This window comes from Asterias rubens, chromosome 1, assembly GCF_902459465.1.
Source record: "Asterias rubens chromosome 1, eAstRub1.3, whole genome shotgun sequence".
Taxonomy (NCBI): Eukaryota; Metazoa; Echinodermata; class Asteroidea; order Forcipulatida; family Asteriidae; genus Asterias; species Asterias rubens.
In genome coordinates, this window is record NC_047062.1 from 23,987,944 (window position 1) to 24,005,693 (window position 17,750).

Consider the following 17,750-nt stretch of genomic DNA (forward strand, 5'->3'; position numbering starts at 1 on the left):
GTGTCTTACACAGTGCAAAACATGAGTTTCATGATAAAGGTGGACCAGAGACACGGCACACGGGGGACATTTGATATTGTGTCCCCACCCCTCGAAAATGTAGTGGGGTGGGGGTAGGGAGACACGGCCCTTCCATTCTTTCAAGGGGGAGGTGCAAATCTGTCAACGATGGAGCATGCGTGTGAGAAGCCTTTATGGCATGAGTGCGGGCCCGATCAAGGGCCCGGGAAAATTTTGCATTTTAGATGCTCTGAGGTGCAATATAGGGACAATTTTGAGGGGAAATTTGATAAGTGTCCACCACCCTTCAAAAAGTTGTGTCATCCTTTGCCCCCAGGATTAATGCACATGGTGCGACACAGGGTTTGGTCTTACACAGTGCAAAACTAAGGCTTCATGATAAAGGTGGTCAAAAACATGGCAAGGGCAGGGAGGGATGGCAACAACTTGATATTGTGCCCCCCCCTTCAAAAGTGTGTGTGTGTGTGGGGGGGGGGGGGGGGCTTGTCCCCCTGTCCCTCCCCTGATTGACGCCCATGGTGTTAAGCACACTTCTCGGGGGTGGCTGTCTTTTGTTGTCTAAGAAAACTCATTGATTGGAATTTAAATGGTACAAACACAGAAACATTATGTTGGTCCACAGTTGTTGATGTAAAAATTCTACAATTTGGGGGAAGTCTTTTCAGAGATAATACCGCTTGTCAAGAGGAAACACACTAACAAACATGAAGTTGCTTTCTAGCGTGGGAATTTATTCATATTATCAACACATTCAGCAACGAATTGTGTATTCTGTACAACATTTCATTAATAAATTTACAAATACTCTATAGAGGTTAGACAGGTAGAGATTACCTTATTGGGTATTGGGTGCAAAACAGATAGAGTATCAATGCAATAGTGCAAGGGATCAGCACAGTATATTCTCCACCATTCAGTAAAATAAATATTAACTGAAATAAAATACCTATTAAAAATGAAGAACATCAAACTGATTTTTACATTAGAGTCCAACAAAATCAAATCCATTGAGCAAATCTACGGATGAAGATGGATTGTGTGAACAATGGATCGGAGAAGCTATAAATGACTCAAACCAAAAATCGTTTTATCCAGACTGTACCTTGCCAGGATTGTACCAAATTGTAGGGTGGGGGGGGGGGGGGGCTACATCACTGCATACAAAACTTTAAAATATAAAGTAAGCTAATAATTCAAAGTAAATATACTTGACATTGGAATATCAGTTAGGATTGACGCCAGAATGGAATAAGTTAAAAGAAACTGAACAATTACCTATTTACATAAAGCCCCAATACCGGGCACTATGTTTTCTTTCCATGGTACTTACATTTTTGAATACTTATTTTGTTAAAGGGCTTGTGTACGCTTAGTAATGACTCTGAGAATTAACACCAATTAAAACTTACTTGGTTAGAAGCAGCTTTGGATACTATAAAGCATTTTGAAAACACCATTTTGGTGTCCATTGTCTTTAAAGGCAGTGGACACTATTGGTAGTTACTCAAAATAATTATCAGCATAAAACCTCACTTGGTAACGAGTAATGGGGAGAGGTTGACAGTATAAAACATTGTGAGAAACGGCTCTCTCTGAAGTGGAGTAGTTTTCGAGAAAGAAGTAATTTTCCACGAATTTGATTATGAGACCTCAAGTTTAGAATGTGAGGTCTCGAAATCAAGCACACAACTTCGTGTGACAGGGGTGTTTTTTATTTCATTCATATCTCGCAACTTCGACAACCAATTGAGCTCAAATTTTCACAGGTTTGTTATTTTATGCATGTGTTTAGATATGTTTAGTGAGAAGACTGGTCTTAGACAAATACCAATAGTGTCCACTGTCTTTAAAGAGACGTACTTGAACAATGTTGGAGGAAAATACTGAAGTTATTAATTTTGGTTTTTACCCATACACCGATGTGTGTTAATTCTCAGTACATGTACTTTCCCGAGTCCTGTGAAAAACTATCACAGGCATGTTACTCAGGTGTGATTCGAACCTATGACCCTTGCAATTCTAGAGCAGTGTCTTACCAACTAGACTTACGAGGTTGCCCGGTATCTAGAGGCAGTTCGAATCCTATGTTTTGGCAGCGTTAAAGTTGTGATTGACTTAATAAAGAGCTTTGTTATTTCAAAAGGTGGTTGCGTTTTAGAGACTGCTGTAAATCTGCTGCAATAGACCGATCCAGTAGGCTCCGCCCACGACGCACGTGTGAGCAAGAACACGTTGGGCTCTCCAATGCCTTTCTGCACAACTCTGCTGCACGCGCCATAATACGCGCACGCATGTCGGACCTTATTTGCGTTGTGATTGGTCAATACGCAATGGGGCGGAGCTTAGTGGATCGATCTATTATGACCACGCAGGAAGAATAATCTGTAGTTGGGATCCACAATAAATTTTTTGGGGAATAAAAACTGACTTGATGATCCTCAAAATGCTTTTATATACTATAGAAAGCTGCTGTACTTCTAACCGAGTAAATTTTGTTGCCATTAAATTTAGGAGCGATTACAAAAACTGACACCTTCCGTTTAAACACACACACAAAGGATCTGTTCACAAAGATATACAAATTTACAAAATATACAATTAGATTGTAGATACTTAATCCCAAGGAAATCATGTGATCTAAAAAGGTACAGTAATAAGGTGATTGTGTCTGTTCCTGCATTTGGTAGACTTGTGGCAAGTCTCCCCGATTTTCGCAACACTGGCAGTATTCTCATCAGACTGCTGGCCCCACAAGGCTACTGCTCTCACGACTACGAAGAAGTAGTCGGCAGCCGACAGCTTCGTGCGAGAGCAGTGATCTCACACGAGCAGTATTCGATCGCAGAAACCTGAATCATTACGCCACCACAACGACTCGACTATCTCGCCGCAACAGACAGACCAAGGGTTTAAGTAATTGGGCCCTGTGTCTATTGGATCAACACAAATGAATCAAAGTGAGTCGACAGTTAGTTAAAGACTCTGGACACTATTGGTAATTGTCAAAGACCAGCCTTCTCACTTGCCGTATCTCAATATATGCATGAAATAACTAACCTGTGAAAATTGAGCTTGATTGGTCGTCGAACTTGCGAGATAACTACGAGACCTCAAATTCTAAACTTAAGTAAGCTTGGGCGATATCACGATATTATCGAATATCGCGATATTAATTTGGAAACGATTTCCATATCGGATGGATTTGGTTTTAATCGAAATATAGAAATATCGCGATATATCACGATAATCGCGATAGCTGAGACATCTTGCACCCCATAGGTTTGGAGTAAAACCAGAAGAATAGGTCATTAGAACACCTCTCTTAAGCTATGACTGTCTCTTCTACAACTTTCACTTGAAGTTTGAAGACTGATGATGTCAAATTTCATTAATCGCGATTATATCGAACATCGCGATATATTGTCGGCGATATATTGGAATAAAATAATCGATATCGCCCAAGCTTAAACTTAAGGTCTCAAAATCAAATTTGTGAAAAATGACTTCCGTCTCGAAAACAACGTCACTTAGAGGGAGCCAAGTCTCACAATGTTTTATACTACCAACCTCTCCCCATTACTCGTTACCAAGTAAGGTTTTATGATAATAATTATTTTGAGTAATTACCAACATGTGTCCACTGCCTTTAAATCAAATCTCTTTCAGGGATGAGAGTCATTGCTCACAAAAAGCTCTGAAACTACACATGTTGGATACAAATTCTGCTGATGTATGTTGAATTTGTGGCTTTTCCACCTGTACGGTAACACCTGGAGTTATAGATTCCACTGAGCTTTTAGGAACAGTGTTCTCAGCACTAGAGAAGTAGATCAAAAAGCAGGTTTTTGTTATATTATAGAAAAAGTAACAGCAGAATTTCTTCACCAGGCTGACTTAAAAAGTCTGAATTCAGATAAAAGTCTGACAAATCTCATCCCTGCTCTTTTCGGCAAATTCTACAAATAACATAAATTGGGGTTGAACAAAAAAACGAGCAAGACTTAAACCACCGACCTCTGGATTAATTCCCGGTGCTCTACAAACTGAGCTAAAGTGATCTCGCTATTTGGTCAATATCTTTGTCTGGGGGTGTCAGTCAGAGGTTGTTTAACCTGACGAAGGACATCCTGAATCTGTGAACACACCAGATTCCTTTTGGTAAAAGCCCTCGGTGGTGTTTATAGTCAAGACATGCTCACACACCTGGGCCCAATTTCATAGAGCAGCTAAGCACGAAAAATTGCTATGCATAACATTTTTTCCTTGATAAAAACAGGATTACCAACCCAATTTCCATTTGTTGCAAATTGCTTGTTACTGGTATTTAGCTGTTGTTTGCTTACCTGAAAATCACATGGTAATTTGTTGGTAAAAATCTTGTTTTTATCAAGGTAAATATTTCATGCTAAGCAATTTTTGTGCTTAGCAGCTGTATGAAATTGGGCCCTGACTAGCTCAATGGTTACCGTTCCATTTACACCACAACCTCCCACACCAGTATCTGATTGTATGCTACAGTGAAGACCTGTTTGCCAGAGGGTGTAAAGCGGACAAGCTGAACGGCATCATTGTGTCCGACAAAGTCTTGGAAACTACTCTCATGATAGTCAACCACCTTGAGAAGCCGCTCTGGAAAAAAAAGATATCAAACAAGTGTTTCAGTGTAATAGATGTTAAATCTGTACATGTATATAGGATTTGAGGCATTAAATGGTGAGGTATCAATATTTATTTGGTTTACGGTAACACCATGTGTGTATCTACTTGCCAGGTAGAGTATTTTTGTTCTTAGACAACTGTCTTTCTTTATTCTACTACTGTGGAGTAGATTTATCGGATGTTCGAGAGACTTCTCAGTTCTGAAAAGAACTGTCCTGTTAAAACTACTACCCAGGCGGAAGGTATACGAAATTGGCTGGGACTACTACTTTAGCTTATAGGATCGTAATTAACTGTACTACCGCGGAGTCAGTTCTTGAATTGTTCTCAACTTTCGACTAGCTTGATCTAGTCATCGTCAGGAGACTAAAGAGATAAGAGAGAAGTGGGCTTATTTAAAGGGATTCGGAGGATCCAGTGCAGACAGTTATCTAAGAACAAACTCTACCTGGCTAGTAGATACACACACATGGTGTTACAGCAAACCAAACATAAATTGATACCTCGGCTTGCCATGCAAAGCCTAGAATTATATTCATTTCTGTTTTAGTGTGAACTTTTTTGGGGGTGTTTCAAAATAACTTGGGTAGCATCTCGTTCTCAGCATAAAAAGTTGGTTTTCCATTAAAAAATTATTTCACCTCCTGAAACTGAAAAGCTGAAGGTTCCTACTTGGATATATCCATGGTCTACATATTTTACAGTTACACAAAACGTTGAGCGATTGAGTCACTCGATCGTATTGGTAACTTTTTCAAATCACCCGGATTCCGGGTCAATGCAAATGACCCGGATTCCGGGTCAATTGAAATGACCCGGATTCCGGGTCAATTGAAATGACCCGGATTCCGGGTCAATGCAAATGACCCGGATTCCGGGTCAATGCAAATGACCCGGATTCCGGGTCAATGCAAATGACCCGGATTCCGGGTCAAAGCAAATGACCCGGATTCCGGGTCAATTCAAATGACCCGGATTCCGGGTCAATGCAAATGACCCGGATTCCGGGTCAATGCAAATGACTCGGATTCCGGGTCAATTCAAATGACCCGGATTCCGGGTCAATTCAAATGACCCGGATTCCGGGTCAATGCAAATGACCCGGATTCTGGGTCAAAACATTTTGACCCGGAATCCGGGTCAAAATATTTGAACATTCAAAAGGACCCAGCTTGTACCCAGCTAGATTCTGGGTGAACAAAATATCATGACCAGGACTTGCCCACACCTTGCTAACCAGAAACACCAGAGCTTGAGTCCGGTGCACTTGACCACTCAGCCACGATCGCCTCAAAAGTGACACTAGCGTCCATTAGTTGTCTTATTAATTGTGTAAGTTATTTTTTGATTTTCCTATTTACTTTCCTACAAAAATCAGAATGCTAACACACCTCCAATCAAATAGTAAACTACACAATTAATAAGACAACTAATGGACACCGGTGTCACTATTGCGGTGATCGTGGTCGAGCGTTCAAGTGCGATGGACTCAAGCTCTGGTGTTTCTGGTCAGCCGGGTGTGGGTACAAGTCCTAATCATGACATTTGTATCTTTAAGTAAGACACTTAACCAGTATTGATTCTTCCTTCGGGATTGGACTTCGAGTCGTTGCTCCCGTGTGTTGTGTAGTAATGCATGCAAAAAGAACCCAGTACACATATCGTTAAGAGAAGGTTATTGGCAATGGTGCCAAGTTTGCCGCAGCAACTTGTAAACTCTTACTAAATGCACTGGACACTATTGGTAATTACTCAAAATGATTGTTAGCATATCTGATTAATACTCTGATAGTTTTTTTTATTGTTAGCCAAAGTCTGCAGAAAAAAAAGGAAACAAAAGTCCAGTAAAAAAATCAAGGAATGTCTTGAACAAACTTTGTTTGTAAATATTTATGCTAAGAAAAATGAACATATTAAATGTTGCTTGTTTCACAATGAAGTTTCACAATGAAGTTTAAAGGAGCTACACAAATCAGCCTCATAAAATCACAAATCACTTCGGGCCCGGACCCTTAGGCGGGCTCGGACTCTAAGGCAGGCCCAGACCACAGGCCATTAAAGGCTTCGCGTCCCCCTGAAGAGCGGGCTTCATCTTTAGTAGATGTGCCACACCCACCAACCATCCCCCACCCTCCCCTAAAACTTTTTTTCTTGATCCACCCTTGATGAAGCTGGTGATGATGGGGATAAAATGCCGTCTGAGCATTATAATGCAGAAACAATATGGATATTACGAAGCTACAGTTTTTTTCTTTTTTTAGGTACATTAACCATGAGAGCAAAAATAGGTGCATCAAAGCTCGAAATAGGCATTAAATTCAAACATCTGAGAGGGGGGCACACCACCCCTCAGACTCCCTAGATTACACCTGAGCATCTACGGCCTAAACATTTCCTAGGGCATAATGCGGGCCCTGGACCCCTAGCCGTAAATGTTATGTCCCCCCATCTTTCAAGACGAATTGATCTCCTGGCCACCCAAAAAAGTTCGCCATTTCTTTTAACAAGCTAACTGCATGTCATGGATGACACGCTTGCTTACGCACGCACATACATGTACAGTAGACAGTTCCATCAAGTTGATTTCACGTGTACCAACACACACACACGCACACGCACAGCCCCGAAAAAAAAGAACGAAATCTATTAAATTATAACTCACATTTTGTACAACTCACAACTATGACACTTTACAGAAGGCAGGAGCATTCTCTCCTCTTGCTATAGTAGATAAACTTCTACTGTGAAAAGTTTCAAATCCTACTTAATACCTACCTCATACAGCCAGATCTTTCCATACCAGCTTGAACAGTTTCTGATGAATACTCTGATAGTTTTTTTGATTGTTGGCCGAAGTCTGCACGAAAAAAGGAAACAAAAGCCAAGTAGTCAGGAACTCTTGAACAAACTTTGTTTGTAAATATTTATTCCGGGTCAATTCAAATGACCCGGATTCCGGGTCAATTCAAATGACCCAGATTCAGGGTAAATTCAAATCACCCGGATTCCGGGTCAATGCAAATGACCCAGATTCCGGGTCAATTCAAATGACCCGGATTCCGGGTCAATTGAAATGACCCGGATTCCGGGTCAATTGAAATGACCCGGATTCCGGGTCAATGCAAATGACCCGGATTCCGGGTCAATGCAAATGACCTGGATTCCGGGTCGATTCAAATGACCCGGATTCCGGTTCAATGCAAATGACCCGGATTCCGGGTCAATGCAAATGACCCGGATTCCGGGTCATTGCAAATGACCCGGATTCCGGGTCAATGCAAATGACCCGGATTCCGGGTCAATGCAAATGACCCGGATTCCGGGTCAATTGCAAATGACCCGGATTCCGGGTCAATGCAAATGACCCGGATTCCGGGTCAATGCAAATGACCCGGATTCCGGGTCAAAACATTTGAACATTCAAAAGGACCCAGCTTGTACCCAGCTAGATTCTGGGTGAACAAAATATCATGACCAGGACTTGCCCACACCTTGCTAACCAGAAACACCAGAGCTTGAGTCCGGTGCACTTGACCACTCGGCCACGATCGCCTCAAAAGTGACACTTGCGTCCATTAGTTGTCTTATTAATTGTGTAAGTTATTTTTTGATTTTCCTATTTTACTTTCCTACAAAAATCAGAATGCTAACACACCTCCAATCAAATAGTAAACTACACAATTAATAAGACAACTAATGGACACCGGTGTCACTATTGCGGTGATCGTGGTCGAGCGTTCAAGTGCGATGGACTCAAGCTCTGGTGTTTCTGGTCAGCCGGGTGTGGGTACAAGTCCTAATCATGACATTTGTATCTTTAAGTAAGACACTTAACCAGTATTGATTCTTCCTTCGGGATTGGACTTCGAGTCGTTGCTCCCGTGTGTTGTGTAGTAATGCATGCAAAAAGAACCCAGTACACATATCGTTAAGAGAAGGTTATTGGCAATGGTGCCAAGTTTGCCGCAGCAACTTGTAAACTCTTACTAAATGCACTGGACACTATTGGTAATTACTCAAAATGATTGTTAGCATATCTGATTAATACTCTGATAGTTTTTTTTATTGTTAGCCAAAGTCTTCAGAAAAAAAGGAAACAAAAGTCCAGTAAAAAAATCAAGGAATGTCTTGAACAAACTTTGTTTGTAAATATTTATGCTAAGAAAAATGAACATATTAAATGTTGCTTGTTTCACAATGAAGTTTCACAATGAAGTTTAAAGGAGCTACACAAATCAGCCTCATAAAATCACAAATCACTTCGGGCCCGGACCCTTAGGCGGGCCCGGACTCTAAGGCAGGCCCAGACCACAGGCCATTAAAGGCTTCGCGTCCCCCTGAAGAGCAGGCTTCATCTTTAGTAGATGTGCCACACCCACCAACCATCCCCCACCCTCCCCTAAAACTTTTTTTCTTGATCCACCCTTGATGAAGCTGGTGATGATGGGGATAAAATGCCGTCTGAGCATTATAATGCAGAAACAATATGGATATTACGAAGCTACAGTTTTTTTCTTTTTTTAGGTACATTAACCATGAGAGCAAAAATAGGTGCATCAAAGCTCGAAATAGGCATTAAATTCAAACATCTGAGAGGGGGGCACACCACCCCTCAGACTCCCTAGATTACACCAGAGCATCTACGGCCTAAACATTTTCCTAGGGCATAATGCGGGCCCTGGACCCCTAGCCGTAAATGTTATGTCCCCCCATCTTTCAAGACGAATTGATCTCCTGGCCACCCAAAAAAGTTCGCCATTTCTTTTAACAAGCTAACTGCATGTCATGGATGACACGCTTGCTTACGCACGCACATACATGTACAGTAGACAGTTCCATCAAGTTGATTTCACGTGTACCAACACACACACACGCACACACACAGCCCCGAAAAAAAAGAACGAAATCTATTAAATTATAACTCACATTTTGTACAACTCACAACTATGACACTTTACAGAAGGCAGGAGCATTCTCTCCTCTTGCTATAGTAGATAAACTTCTACTGTGAAAAGTTTCAAATCCTACTTAATACCTACCTCATACAGCCAGATCTTTCCATACCAGCTTGAACAGTTTCTGATGAATACTCTGATAGTTTTTTTGATTGTTGGCCGAAGTCTGCACGAAAAAAGGAAACAAAAGCCAAGTAGTCAAGGAACTCTTGAACAAACTTTGTTTGTAAATATTTATGCAAGAAAAACGAACATACATGTATTTGAAGGTCAATATTTAACCTGGGCATTAGTAAATGTTAACTGTGATACCAAAAAAGTAAAAATATCAAACTCTCAAGATCGATAACACTAGGACACAAACCGACTCTCTGCCGATCAGAGACATCAAAATGGTGTCTTTTTACACGGTCGGAGCCTTGCTATAAAAGAACGTGTCGATTTTATCACACAGCCAGTACGACCCTGCATGTTTCAAAATGAAGTTTAAGACCTCTTCCCCACTCTTTTATTTTCCTAAAAAATCATTTTGCTGCCACAGCTTCCAATCAAATAATTAATTACACAATTAATCAGACAACTAATGGACGCAGGTGTCACTTTTGAGGCGATAGTGGCCGAGTGGTCAAGTGCACTGGACTCAAGCTATGGTGTTTCTGGTTAGCAAGGTGTGGGTACAAGTCCTGGTCATGACATTTTGTTGACCCGGAATCCAGGTGGGTACATGGCAGGTCCTTTTGAATATTCAAATGTTTTGACCCGGATTCGTGTCAAAATGTTCTGACCCAGATTCCGGGTCAAGTAAAATGACCCGGAATCCGGGTCATTTGAAATGAACCGGATTCCGGGTCAAGTTAAATGACCCGGAATCCGGGTAAATTGAAATGAACCGGATTCCGGGTCAATGCAAATGACCCGGATTCTGAGTCAATTGAAATGAACCGGATTAAAGAACCCAGTACACATATCGTTAAGAGAAGGTTATTGGCAATGGTGCCAAGTTTGCCGCAGCAACTTGTAAACTCTTACTAAATGCACTGGACACTATTGGTAATTACTCAAAATAATTGTTAGCATATCTGATGAATACTCTGATAGTTTTTTTTTATTGTTAGCCGAAGTCTGCAGAAAAAAGGAAACAAAAGTCCAGTAAAAAAATCAAGGAACGTCTTGAACAAACTTTGTTTGTAAATATTTATGCTAAGAAAAATGAACATATTAAATGTTGCTTGTTTCACAATGAAGTTTCACAATGAAGTTTAAAGGAGCTACACAAATCAGCCTCATAAAATCACAAATCACTTCAAACACTTTAAAAATGGTCTCTCTTTGTTGAAGAACCTTGAGCAACTTTTTGGTTGATAGATAACTCCATAAGACTCTAGTGTTATTGTTATGATTACATTATTTAACCTTATTCTTAATCAAAACACGGAAAGTTGATGTTGGATTGTCTTACCATCTGGGAATGTTCCGCAAAGTCCTCCTTGTTTTCATCATCAGTGTCATCTAAAGCTTCACATTCTCCATCATTCTGACAAGATCCACTGCAACCAAAAAATAAACAACATTGAACTATCAACTACCACAAGTGCATAACAATGACCTTGGTAGGTATATTGAAATGACCCTTGTTGAGCACCCTGCCTTGGTTGGATACTGTCACTGGACCTCGGGTTGTTCCAATAATAGTTTCCAGCCACAACCCGATGTCGCAGTCTCCGATGTCCGGCATGCTAAAAGCTCCGGATGACCAAATACAGCAGTATTACGTCATTCCATGACTGCGCACAGCAAGCGAAAGTGGTAGATTTTAGTAGATTTTAGCTGTCATGGCGGTGTCAACAAGTAAATCGTATGATGAAAGAGTAGAGCGTCTACAACAGTATTGTTCAAAAGCATGCAACAACATAATCGAGTATCAAGCATGAATTACAAAGAAGAAAGCCAAAGAGGGTTGTGCGTTGCCAGGTGAAAAAGGACTCATATCATAAAAAAAAGGATCTCGGATATTATTTGCAGCGGCAGTATATGAAGCACGGGAGACCAACACCCACAACGACAGGATGCTGAAATGTCCGGTGACGTCATCCGGAACTTTGAGCACAACAGACATCTACCATGACACCGGTCATTACCATGCAGTAAAGGCTTGCTCCTTACACTTTTTCTGCCATGACCATGGCCCTTTCCATGGGCGCCAATCAGGGGGTTGGGGGGGGGGAGACACAGGGGGACATTGTCCCTGTCATCATTTGGAGGGTGGAGGACACAATATCAAATGTCCCCACCCCCCATCTTTTTGACCACCTTTATCATGAAGCCCAAGTTTTTACTAATGTAAGACCAAACCCTGTGTGCCCACCATGTGCATTAATCCAAGGGACAAAGGATGACACAACTTTTTAAAGGGTGGGGGACACTATAGTCAAATGTCCCCCCTCATAATTGGCCCTAGATTGCATCACAGAGCAGCTAAAAAAAATGCAAAATTTCCTGGGCCCTTAATCTGGCCTGCACCCAGCGCCGTAAATGCTTCTCACACGCATACTCCATCGTTGACACCTCCCCCTTGAAAGAGTGGAAGGGACGTGTACCCCCACCCCATTTTCGAAGGGTGGGGGATACAATACCAAATGTTCCCCCTGTCTTTTGACCCCCATTATCATGATAGTCAGGTTTTGCACTATATGTAAAAAGGCCAAACCCTGTGCCCAAAACGCTGTGTCCCGTCAAATTGCCATCAATCCTGGGGGGGGGGGGGACACCACAATGTTCCCCAGTTTTGTTAACCCGTGTGTCGTATAAGAGCACGTAAGTTCGTGTCATCTCCATACCTTTTAGTTTTCTTGTAGTTACTGTATGTTTACTTTACGGTAACACGCTGTCTCTGTCTGTCATTGCCGTTCTGCGGCCTCTGTGGCTAGTGTGAGTGATATTGGTATAGTTTTACCCAGATAACTCCGCACGCAAGGCTGTTATTAACTCTGTTCCATTTGACACCACATTCAATTGAAACGTTTCTGAGTTCATTGTTTTCTTTTCCCGCAAACCTTGCGTACAACATTGCAACAATCCACTACACATTTTTATACCCATCTTTTTTATTTTGTTAATAATGAAAGTTCAAGTATTTCTAAAATCCAAAACTGGGCCTAAATTCTACTGCTCATGTTTTGAAGGCTTATTGTTCTGATTCTTTGGCATTGGGTCTCTAAATGGCCTAAGATTGTACCACAGAGCATCTAGAATGCCGTAAAGGCTTCACACTCGCGTGCTCATCACTCTTTGACAGATTTGCACCTGATGCTCAAAAGGTTCCATGTAATAATAATAATATGTGTGGGTACAAGTCCTGTTCATGACATTTCGTTGACCCGGAATCCAGGTGGGTACATGGCGGGTCCTTTTGATTGTTCAAATTTTTGACCCGGATTCCGGGTCAAAATGTTTTGACCCGGATTCCAGGTCAATTCAAATGACCCGGATTCCGGGTCATTTGAAATGACCCGGATTCCGGGTCAAGTAAAATGACCCGGAATCCGGGAATCCGGGTCATTTGAAATGACCCGGATCCCGGGTCAAGTAAAATGACCCGGATTCCGGGTCAATTCAAATGACCCGGATTCCGGGTCAATTCAAATGACCCGGATTCCGGGTCATTTTACTTGACCCGGATTCATGGTCAAAACACTTTGACCCAGAATCTGGTCATTACATTTCATTGACCCGGAATCCGGGTCAAATCATTTTGACCCAGAATCCGGGTCAAAACATTTGATCATTGAAAAGGACCCAGCTTGTACCCACCTGGATTCTGGGTCAACGAAATGCCATGACCAGGACTTGTACCCACACCTTGCTTGCCAGCCTATATAGACATTACCACATAAGTTCCTGTGGTATTTAATATTCCTGTGGTATTTTGTGCGGTAAATCAAGGTACCACAGGAAATATCATTTTACAACAGCCACTGGATGGGGCCCCATCCAGCTAGAGGCAACAGTGATTGCAGCGATATTAGTGATAGTGACAACATCAGGGAGGAGGTGGAGAACAAGATCACCCACTCGAAGTTCAACCTGGCTATATCAGTCTCATTATCGGACACGCTAGAGGCGTGAGTGCAAGACAAGTGTCAAGCGCATAACCAGCCCAGGCACACAACATAAGGGGCCACTTCTGGGACAAGATGCTAGGAAGACATGCACGCTACTGCAGAAAAAAAACAGATTGAAGCACAAGACTACCAGACGAGTGGTCAGACAATGTTTGTTCAAACTATGCCAAAAAGCAAGCTTTGAAGAGGTCAGTAAAAAAAAAAATATTATCAATATCTCAGGTACTCAGGGCTCAATTTAAGGACTCATTTAAAAAAGGAAATTAACCAAAATAGTAAAAAATAAATAAATTAAAGTTATGTTCAGTTTAAAGGGATATATGCACTTTTTCCTAACAAAAAACACAATGTCAACAGATTTACATTAAATTTACACAGATTGAAGATAATGATAGTAGAAAGCTTCCCTTGAAATTTTACTTACTGAGGTGCTGTAGTTTTTGAGAAATGAGTAAAAGTAATAATTTTCGTCTCAGTTTTAGCATGTAAAAACGTATAAACCAGAAATGCTATGGTTTTGGTATAATATCATTTATAACTGGTTAAAGCCATTAATACACTTTCGGTAAACAGTATTGTCCAAGTCCCACACTTCGTGTATCACAACTTATATATAAAATAACAATCCTGTGGAAATTTAGGCTCAATCGGACATCGGAGTCGGGAGAAAATAACGGGAAAACCCACTCCTGTTTTCGCGCGTTTCGCCGTGTCATGACATGTGTTTATAACAAATCCGTAATTCTCGTTAACGAGAATTTATATTGTTTTACCGTTTTCTCAAAAAGTAAAGCATTTCATGGACTAATATTTCAAGAGAAGTCTTTCACCATTACCTTCTGTAAACCCTGTAAATTATTTGTAAATCTGTGAACTTTTTTTTTTTTCCTGTACCGAAAGGGTCCAATGGCTTTAAGGGGATTTTACATGCTAAAATAGTTTTGGTCTCATGAGACCAAAACTATTGTGTGACTTGTTTTACTCATTTCTCAAAAACTACACAACCTTAGTTATATTTGAAGGGAAGCTTTCCACTATCATATATCTTCAAACCCTGTAAGTTTAATGTAAATCCGTGGACATTTTGAAAAAGTACCCGAATCCTTTAACCAGGCTTGAAAAGTTCAGTTAAAAAAACAAAAAAGTTCAGTTCACATGGCCTGGTCAGGCAAAAAAGTTCATAAATCATTGCCAATTTAAGCACTAATTTAAAAAAAAAAGGAAATAAAAAAAATAGTAAAAATAAATAAATGAAATGAAGTTCAGTTCAGTTCACATATCCTTGGTTCATATATCAAGATTTGAAAAGTTAAGTTATAAAAGTTTAAAATAATTTAAATTTACATTTCCGTGGTTAGGCACTAGAGTTCTAATGCTAAGGTTTTAAGAGTTCAGCTGGTCAGGCACTACAATATAATAGGCTTATAAAATCTACCCCCCCCCCCAAATTTAAAACAAAAAGAAGTTCAGTTCACATTCCCTTTTTATGCATTCTCGACCAATGTTTAACCTTGGAAGTGCCCCCTACATTGATGGCTGCTTGGTCACTGCAGCTCCCATTATAATTGCATATTATAATTATCATAATTGAGTTCAGAGTGTGGGACTTTCTTTGTGCTTTTTCTGAATTTCTACGAGTGCTGTATCCTGAGGAGATGCAGATAGTATTTGGTCAGCCATGTTTGTTTTCTGATACCATCATCAAGTGAGTGAATGACTTCTAAATTCACAACCCTATTGTACAATGTACACTAACATTGATACTGTGCACTGTGGATATCGGTCCCATTGAGACAAGCCACAACCCACATAAGGCCCTTGCTACATCTGGGAGGTCTTCTGAAGTATTTAGCCACAGCTAGAGTTAGATTCACATTAAATCTAGTTCTAATCTTGGTAATGGTAGGGTTTAAAGTGAAGTCCAGTTCACTAGGCCTGCAATTTTTGAAGTTCAGTTCACACAAATAATAAAAAGAAGTTGTACATTTTCCTTGACAAGGTACTAAAGTTCATAGCAGGTTTTAAGATTCATTTATTTAAACAAAAGTTCAGTTCACATATCCTGGTCAGGGACAAAAGTTCCGACATGTATCCGGGCTCAATTTAAACACCCACTTAAAAAAAAGGAAATAAAAAAAAAATAAAAAAAAATAAGCAAGTAAAATTAAGTTCAGTTCAGTTCACATATCCTTGGTTCATATAATTATTTATAAATTTACATTTCCTTGGTTCTAATGCTAAGGTTTTAAGAGTTCAGCTGGTCAGGCAAGACTTTTGGGCAAAGCTATTGGGCAAGACTAAAAAAAAAAATTAAACAAAAATAGCACAATGAAGATTTCTAGCTTGAACAATAGAGTATCTTGACAATCGCTTACTAAACAAAATACCTGTGTATTTGAAGATTTCTTGCTTGAACATTGCTTTCTTGAACACTTGTCAATTGACATATCGCTCATTAGACAAATTATGAACTTGAAGATTTCTCGATTGAAGTTTAAAACTTCCTTCTTGACAGACATATTGCTGATCATCATGAGACAAAATATCACACATATTTCTCCAAAAGATCATGTCTTAAGTATTTGAAGTTCATGTTCATTTCTAGCTTTCATGGGCCATGATCCAAGAATAAAATCGGCTTGATTTGAAGAAACACTATTCGCCATTGCTGAACGCACGCACGCACCCGGGCCCCTGTAGGCGCGTGGCTGAATGCATGCCGTGTGGTTGGCTCTCTCTCCCCGTCATGCTCGATCGTGTCGGCCTCCCCGGTCATGTCGTCCGTCCCTGTGCTCCCCTACCGTACCTGGCCATGTATTCGAATGGCTCCATTAGCTACACTTTTCATCAGGCCATGACAGGCTAACTCGGTGGAATTCGCACAGACAAGAGTTCCACAACGACGATGTAGAACTCTCAAAGCTCAACACAGTTGTCGCCCAACTTAGAACAATAAATTCCTTCCAATAAGTAGAATAACAGATGGCTCGAATACCTCCTGCGGTTACATAAAACATAGGTCCATCAAATTAGTCCAGCTGTCAGCTATAAAAGTTAATACAAACTCCGTGGAATTCGCACAGCCGTGAGTACGGTTCCACATTGAAGTTGGTCAGTTTTGTCCCTCTCTGGCCTCGTGTAAAACTCTCAAAGCCGGTTTGCCAATTAACACAGAATTTCGCCCAAATAATTATGAGCAACAGCATAATTCCATAAAGTATGAACATGTCTCCTGGAAGGGTGGTACAACCATGGTACAACACGTGCGTTTAGAGCACAGCTGTAGCACATCCTCTTGTGTGGAGGACTTTTCTGAAAAATGGAAACCTCCAAAAAGTGAGCAATTCGACAAACCGCATAATTGCATAACAAAGGGGAATCTCTTCCGATACGCTGTGCATAGAGCTATATAGCTCTATGGCTGTATGTCAAATTTCGATCTCAAGTGGAAAATATAAGCCCCGCCCAGCTTCTCACTATTGCTGTCACGTATTATATCTCATTCACACAGCAAAACTTTGGCTTGGGGTCAAGTTTTCCTAATTTGCATACCAGAAAAACAAAATGTAAAGAAATGTGCAGGAATGTGCAGGCTTTGCAAAAGTCGTCCGTGATGTTGAATAGGGATTTGAGATATTAAATGGTGGACATCACTTGGTAACGAGTAATGGATAGCTAGTTGTTGATGTATTAAACATTGTTAGACTCCCTCTAACATAACATAGTTTTCGAGACAGAAGTAATTTTCCACGAATTTGATTTCGAGACTTCAGAATTAGATTTTGAGGTCTCGAATTGAAAGCAAACAACTTTGTATGACCATGGTGTGATCACAAGGATATTTCCCCATTATTATCTCGCAACGTGTGCATAGCCTCTGTTAGTTGAGATACACCAAGTGAGAAAACTGGTCTTTGACAATTACCAATAGTGCTACCAGTAAAAAAATAAACTATTTGCATACCGGTACCGAATATTATTCATCAGCTCGTGT

General features: G+C 40.6%; 1 protein-coding gene across 2 annotated transcripts; it reads right to left on the bottom strand.

The window, feature by feature from the left end:
- Positions 1–4,408: 4,408 nt before the first annotated feature.
- Positions 4,409–17,321, bottom strand: LOC117290222. 2 transcript variants are annotated; one of them, XR_004519117.1, is made up of 5 exons: positions 16,144–17,321; positions 11,095–11,182; positions 9,720–9,801; positions 7,456–7,537; positions 4,409–4,650 (listed from the first exon to the last, which is right to left on the bottom strand). XR_004519117.1 is itself a non-coding variant. In XM_033771895.1 (4 exons), the coding sequence occupies exons 1-4, from the start codon at positions 16,172–16,174 to the stop codon at positions 4,534–4,536; spliced, it is 312 nt and encodes a 103-aa protein (XP_033627786.1). In that variant the 5' UTR covers positions 16,175–17,088; the 3' UTR covers positions 4,409–4,533. The 2 variants fall into 2 exon arrangements, 1 of the variants encoding a protein (XP_033627786.1); XM_033771895.1 differs by lacking the exon at positions 11,095–11,182 and having other exon boundaries at positions 16,144–17,088.
- Between the last annotated feature and the right edge of the window lie 429 nt (positions 17,322–17,750).